The 7,996-nt window shown below is 34.1% G+C and overlaps 1 protein-coding gene across 1 annotated transcript; it reads right to left on the reverse strand.

Annotated features, from left to right (window-relative positions):
- Positions 1 to 1,939: 1,939 nt before the first annotated feature.
- Positions 1,940 to 4,908, reverse strand: LOC145122392 (uncharacterized). Its single transcript, XM_079057995.1, has 8 exons — positions 4,450 to 4,908; positions 3,785 to 4,330; positions 3,431 to 3,683; positions 2,658 to 2,871; positions 2,536 to 2,580; positions 2,422 to 2,481; positions 2,081 to 2,331; positions 1,940 to 2,016 (listed from the first exon to the last, which is right to left on the reverse strand). The coding sequence occupies exons 1-8, from the start codon at positions 4,906 to 4,908 to the stop codon at positions 1,940 to 1,942; spliced, it is 1,905 nt and encodes a 634-aa protein (XP_078914121.1).
- Between the last annotated feature and the right edge of the window lie 3,088 nt (positions 4,909 to 7,996).

The raw sequence follows: 7,996 nt of genomic DNA on the forward strand, positions 1-7,996 counted from the left end.
AAGATACACAAGTCGATATGAAAATCTAGGGCTTTTTCCGAAATCGCACAACAAGAAAGCCATAGCATCCAATTCTTAGTTCCAGAAATCGCACAAGAAGGCTATGGCATCCAGGAATCACTAAAGTAAGTTTTTTTCTCGGTCTCACGCTTTGTTCAACCCGATTTTGTTTGACTTCTTAGCTTCTAATTGCTTAGATTCGCATGATTATAAATCAACTTAATTAAAAATCTAGATTTGTGCATACTAAAAAAAACTGATTTGTAAAGCGGGTTTCTTCTCCTCCACCTGCGAAGGAATTCCCCATCAACAACGATTTGGATTTTATTTTAACCAACGAATTCCACACTTCATTCAAGATTGTTTTGTTTGTTTCAAAACATGAAATACAATTGCTTGAAACAGATAGCACTACAGAATCAGGTTCCTGGCGCTAGAAACAAAGTTGATTCCACACTTCTTACGTATGAGTTATATTTATATTACCACTTACAATATAATTTGAATGTCAAAATTAGGTTCCTGGCGCTAGAAACAAAGTATTGAGGTGGTTAGTGTTATGGAGGATGTATCCTGTATCGTCTAGGCAAATTTTATCATTTTACCAAACTACCCTTAAGAAATCTAATAGAAAACAACTGACAGAAGAAAAGAAAAACAAACTTATATCACTTTATCAAATTCAATTTTTTTTGGTATGCACATATCTGTAATGTGTTGAAAACTTTGTTATATGAAACCGAAGTGATGTTTATTGATGTTAATTCAGGTTTATAAAACTGAATTGATATACAAAATATAAACCTGAATTGATCATTCTTTGCTTGATTCACCAACTTGTTAGTCCTCGAAAATGTCATCTTCTTCAAGTATCAAGAGCATCAGAAGTAGAAGGATAGTAAGGAATGATGGAGTTGAGTTGTGCAAGTGTAATGAAGAAGCTCATATGTTTACATCATGGACTGCAAAGAATCCTGGTAGAAGATTTTATGGATGTCCAAATTACAAGGTAAAATGTTTGTAAACTTTTTTTTGGATGTCCAAATATAAACCTGAAGTTATACCATGTAATGATATGTAAATGTTGCTTCTTTTGCAGGATGAAAGTATGAATTGCAAGTATTTCATGTGGATTGATGATGAACTTACAATCCAAAGGTACAAGGATCTATTCTTCAATATGCACCATGATATGAAGGGTATGGAAGATGAGATCAAAGAATTAAAGTTAAAGTTGAAGAAAAAAGCATGTTTGGAATGTGAAGAACGAAGAGTAAAGTATGTTAGGATTGTGGTGTTCTTGGTAGTTGTCCTGACATTGGTCATCTTAAGGTTGTGTTACTTTTGATGAATTAAGGTATGTTAGGGTTATGTTTTGTATGACAAAATAGTTGGTTATGTTTTGTATGAGAATATAAGTACTTTTCTATATATGTTATTTTTAATTTTCAATTTTACCCTTTTAAGGTTTACATTCATTCATAAACTAATATGATATAATTTGATAGATATTTGAAAGTAGAATGTCCTAATAAGAAAAAGACAAAAAGGAATGTAGAAAATAAACAAAGTACACAACATTTCATAAACAGTTTACAAAGGGGAATGTTAATCCAAAGTGGATCAGTTTCTAAATAACATGTGGGTGTGAACTTGGCCATCATTAACACTTACAAAAAGGCCAAATAATAAGTTGCAACAAAAAGACCAAAATGGCCATATTAATGGTACTATACAAAAATACCCCCACCCCCTCTACAAAAATACAATCACCTCTACTCTACTAGTCCAATGTCATTGGTGCTGTCGGGGTCGAACCAGGTGCAATAGTTTCAGGTACAAAAGTTACATCATCCATTAGTGTTTCTTCAATGCCTTGTGCTTCAAGTGTGACATCATCCATTGTTGGTAGTTGCACAGTTTCTTGGGTAATAGTTTCTTAGGTAACATCATCCCTTGTACCCATTAGCTCCTCAATTTCTTGGGAAATGTATCCAGACTCCCTCAAATCAGCAACTGCTTGTGAATATGCACTTAGAACTTTAGTTTTTTTTTTGTTTTCTTGGTCTTTTTGAAGTACCTTCAATCTTCTCCACACTTGGCCTTCCTATCTTCTTTTTTGGTTTGGGCTCAGGCTCCTTTGTAGGATTCTTATATGACTTTTTATTATGTCCAAACTCTTGACAATTGTTACACTTAACAGTTCTTTTCCTAGATCCGCCGTCTCCTTTCTCACTGGCATGCTTCTTCCTGTTCACAGTAGGCCTCCCAGGCATCCGCCTAGACATAGGTGGCAAAGGTTTTTCATAAGGAATTGTTGGCCACAGGTTGCTACCATTCATAGGTTGTAAAAAAGTAGCATAACTCTCCTTGAATCTTTCACTTGAAAACCAAGGACTGATGAAATCCTCTGGATTTTACTGATTGTAAAACATTGCAGCTATTGCATGAACACAGGGAATCCCTGATAATTCCCATAGTCTACATGAGCAGTACCAAGACTACAAATCTACACAATAGGACTCATAGGTTGACCTTGCCTCAAATACCCCTCCACCACTTGGTATGACAGACCATGACCTATAAATACATTAAATGCACTTATCAGAAGCTGTAATAGGCCAACACATGTTTCCAAATACAAGTAATGTACTAACCTGTAGTGTTCACCAAATGTTTCCAATTTCTTAATGATTGCAGGGCAAATAGGAGCCTCCCACGTTTGTTGTAGGTTATACATAAAAGAAACTCTCTCCATGACACTTAAACGTATCATCTCCAACATTGTTAACAATGGCCTCTTTCTAGCATGAACAATCATCGCATTGAAGCTTTCACTAACACCATTCTCAAAAGCCTCACATGCTCTATCTGTTAAAAAATAAACACACCTGTTTTTCAGATTTATGTTTTTCAGATTTCAAATAAGCATACCTGTTTTTCAGATTTTCAGATTTTCAGATTTTCAGATTTTCAGATTTTCAGATTTTCAGATTGCTGTTTTCAGATTTCAGATTTTCAGATTGCTATTTTCAGATTTTCAGATTGCTGTTTTCAGATTTCCAGATTGCTGTTTTCAAATTTTCAGATTGCTATTTTCAGATATATATTTTCAGATTTCTGTTTTTCAAATTTCCGATTTTCAGATTTCTGTTTTTCAAATTTTCTGTTTTTCAGATTTCTAATTTTCAGATTTTTGTTTTCAGAACTCTGTTTTCAGCTTTACTTAAATTACAACAACCTTATCCAGTTTGATTTACAAATTCATCCACTTTGGTTGCATTGGAATTGCTCATTCCTTTTTTCAGTCTAGCACATCAACAAGGGCAAAAACGTCCAAACCACAAATTTTAAGTGCAAACACCAAATGTTAAGTGGTATATTAAAGTATAAAAACAAATTTAAGTAAAAAGGAAAATGTAATACTTACCTTGACAAAAGTAAGCACGACTCCATGAGCACAGGTTATGGGACATTAAGTATTCATATGCACCCACATCTATAGCCTTCAATCTCTCCATCACAGATATGAATTCAGGTTCGACAGTGCAACCATCAGCAGCCCAAAACAGATCTTTGTACTCTTCTCCTTTATATGACTTCTTAAAGTTTGCATATATATGGCGAACACATTGTCTATGCTCCGCATTTGGCAAGACCTCCTTTACTGCTTCAAGTAGCCCCTAAAAGAATATCAATGTTATTTGACACCTTTTTTTTTATGAAAAAATGGACAAGAAAAACTTTGAAATTTATGACATAAGGGACAAGAATAACAATATACCTTATGCTGGTCTGATATAACTGTAAGACCTCCAGCTTCTTGTACTCCAACATCCTCACGAAGAAACTCCAAGAACCATTTCCAGTTTTGCTTGTTTTCAATGTCTACCACAGCCCAACATATAGGATATACTTGGTTATTGGCATCCCTTCCTATAGTTGTTAGGAGTTGACCCTTTACTTGCCCTTTCAAAAAGCATCCATCTAATCCTATCACTCTTCTACATCCAACAATCCATCCTGTTTTCAGTGCATGAAAGCATACATAGAATCTATGGAAGTAATGTTTTCCATCAGGATTAAGGTTTACACCCACTTGCACAGTACTACCAGGGTTGGATCTTTGTATTTCTGCATCATAGTCCCAAATTCTAGCATAATGATCACTAGCCTTCCCTTCAATCATCACCATTGCCTTATGTTTAGCCCTGTTACATTTACTGATAGATAGGGTGATCTTGAATTTTGTCTTAATGAGTTCCCTCAATTCTTTAAGTTTAATAGATGGGTTGAAAACAATCTCCTTCACAAGATGAGAAGCAATCCACTAAGGGGATACAAGGTGTCTAAAAGTAAACTTTCTTGAACATGAGTGCTTCTTTTTCAGTGACTTTACTTGGACTGTTCTTTCTGTGTTCATCCATGATGCATACAAACGAAAATCACATTTTTTTTGTCAGTATCTCTACCACATCTAGCTACTAACCTAGTACTTTCAAGTTTCTCAAACCTTAGGGGGTACCCATGGGCCACAGCGTAGTTAATAAGACAATTTTTCAATTGAGAAAAATTTTGATATTTCTCTCCAACCTTTGGTTCCATGAGATTCCACTCTATGGTGGGATCATGGACAGAATTGGAACCACCAATGTCATTCTCGTCATCTTCTAGATGAACCAAATCATCTACATATTCATCTTTTTCACCAAAAAACTCAGATTCATCTTCAAAAAGTTTGGTAAGAAAAGGATCGTTAACAGATTGGAATGAAATAGCTATTACCTTTTCCCTCTCATAGTCCATGGGCATGTCTGATACGAGAATTTCATCTTCGGGATCTTCATAATCAACGTATTTTTTCTTGTGTTTCTTAGTTTTCTTCTTGGCATCGTTGTTGGATGCCATGTCTTTCTTGTTGTGCGATTTCAGAAAAAGCCCTAGATTTTCATATCAACTTGTGTATCTTGAAGCGATCGAATGAAACCTAGCGAGTGTAGAAGAAAAGAAAGGGTACGCAAGAAAAGAAAGGGTACGCAGGAAGGATACATTCATGATACCGGCTATTGACTAGTCAACCGGTTATGCATAATAAATAACAAGGAACATCAAAAAGTGTGGTCTTTTTAGGAAATAAATACACTTTTTGGTTTAAATAGAAAAAAACTTTGAATATAAGGTCTATTTTGGAAAAACCCCAACAAAATATATTACCAATTCAAAAACATATCATTCAAACCATATCTTACCAATTCCATTGATCATAATAATAATTCATCCATAGAATAAGAAAATTAATTAAGCATACAACATCCCAACAAAGAAACAAACCAAACACACCATGATGAACTTGATGATTCCACGAGTTTTATTGTCGGTGCAAATTTCCATAGCTAAATATCTATGAAATTGATCTACTCCTTATCAACGTTGATATGGAATATAATTTCGTAGCAAATGTCGTCACAAATTAGCTATGCTTTTTGTTCCATACCAAAACAAGCAAACGAAATCAAATTTCATAGCAGAATTCCCTAGCAAATACCTACGAATGGTATTTCCATAGCAAAGCAACTATGGAATTGGTTTCCGTCAGAAAGTCCGTTGCATAGTAACCACGATAATTAATTCCTTAGCAGCAGTACAATGGACAGTGACTTCATAACAAATTTCGATGGAAAATTGCTACGAATTTTTTTTCTTAGAAATATTGGTAGCATAATACCAACGGATATGGAGTCGGTAGCATTTTCCCTAGCAAGTCCCATTCTCGCTACCGGAAATAAATTCTGTAGAAAATGTGGTAGCAACCTTGCTATGGAACGACATTCCATAGCACGATCCATTGCAGATTAACAACGAAAATACGCTTCATAGCGACCTTCCCTAGCAAAATCGCATTTTTCTGTAGTGTTTGAAAAAAAGTGTTTTTGATGGTTCTTATTTTTGTGACAACCAGATTTTCAGCGAAGAAATTGATGATGGGCAAAAATACAAGAGCAAGGTAGATTATTATGAGAAGAAAGCAAGAGGCGTGACACAAAATAAGTGTGGATTTCATGTTTGATATGTTGAGGAGTCTACAAATATATCACTGTCACATGTGGGAAGAAAATGATGCAAATGACTAGTCAAGAAATTAGCTACTTCCAGATTGGTAGATTCATTTAATGGTGAAGAATTCTACCTTTCACGAAACCGCGCCGCGAGCTTAGCTACCCTGCGACGAGGCTAACGATTTCGTCACAACTTATTTCCTGACATATGAATACCATGAAGCGCGAGTTATCACTGTACGCCGCAACGAAGATTTTATCGCGATTGAAATGCCATTTTACTTTGAAACCACGATGCGCAAGTACTGCACACAAATTTATTTTTCAAGCTTTGAAGATCAGATGTTCGCCATATTTTATTTCCAAGTGTCCATTATTTTTAGCAAGGATGTTCAAATCTCAGAGTTATTTCAACCATAAGATTGAAGCTATCATATCAACCTAAGTCAATCATTCGATTTCGTGACTACATACCTAATGCAAGTTTGTTCATTTTCTCCCCCTTTTATTTTATATTCTTTAATTTTTATTATATACAATCATACATTTTATAACTTAAGTGTGGGGTATGAGATCGAATTAAAGGAAAAGAGCATGCTAGATTGATATATATATATATATATATATATATATATATATATATATATATATATATATATATATTATATGCTAGATTAGAAAAAATTAAAAAGGTAAAGGCTTGAAAAATTATCTAAAACAGAAAATTTTAAATTTTAAAAATTTTGTTTTGATATTATTGTCAGTGTGGTGTTGGATAATTTGAGGTGAATTCTAAGGTTTAGTTTAACTAATATGTTATAGTATATTTGTGGCTTCCCAGTTCTAGTGAAATCGTGAGACAAAAATGAAAACTTGTGTAGTTTGAGGATACAATATGTTTTGCATCATATACTGAAATATTACAATGAAATTTATGTGAAGCATTACATATTAGACTATATCATTAGATAATAAAGGATCAACTTAAGTTTCTAAGCTTAAACATATGTTTTACTAGGTTTTTTAGCAGAGAGAAAAAAAAGTGAGTTATTAAAAAAAGAAAAAAAAAGTTGTCAAAAATATTGAGTATATATGAGCTTACAAAGAAATACTCATGAAGAAATGAAAAAGCCAAAAGTTGAAAATATCGAAAAAAAATAAAAAATGTCATAACCTTGAAAGTTGTATTTTTATTTCTATGTTATTTTATCATATGTATGCTTGGAAACTTAGTAAAAATACATTGAGGATAAGATAATTTCTAAAGGTGTATTCGGAGGGATGCATAAATGAATATTGTTCAAAATCAGTGGGGCGCATTTATAATGATCATGAGTACTTAAGACTTGGGAAAGGATTTAGACAAAAATATATGCACTAAGGTGAGACGGAATTGGTGAATTCAAATTGGATTATTATGTGTGATGTTGGTGAGAAGGATTTTGATGTGTGGTGTTGAAATGGCATCATAATAAAATCTAGTTTGCTTGAGGAAAAGAAAAAGATAAGTGTGGGATATTTTGATATGACCTTATTTAACTATATACTTTAGGCCATTATCTTAATATCTTTGATTATGTTAGGAAGTAAATCCGATAACTAGGAAAACCAAAAGCATACAAGACAAAGTATTTATGTGGTTCGGTCAAGGTGACCTATTTCGATGGGCAGGAGGGGAGTATTCTTTATATAAGAGTCCCCAAAATACCGAAGCAGGTATCACTATTTATAGTTGACGTATCAGACCTTAAACCCTAATGGGCCAAGCCTATTGGCCCATAAGTCCATTACTGGTGTCAACCAATCATAACCCACCATGCAGTAGCTTATGGAACATTAATCCATGACATACAACACATGAGTATCAACAACCCACATGCTGGAGCACCATGAGCCATAGTGGAGCATCATCATGTAGAGGTGGCACATCATGAACACTA

This window comes from Lactuca virosa, chromosome 6, assembly GCF_052849685.1.
Source record: "Lactuca virosa cultivar CGN04683 chromosome 6, Lactuca_virosa_CGN04683_v6, whole genome shotgun sequence".
NCBI classification, from domain to species: domain Eukaryota; kingdom Viridiplantae; phylum Streptophyta; class Magnoliopsida; order Asterales; family Asteraceae; genus Lactuca; species Lactuca virosa.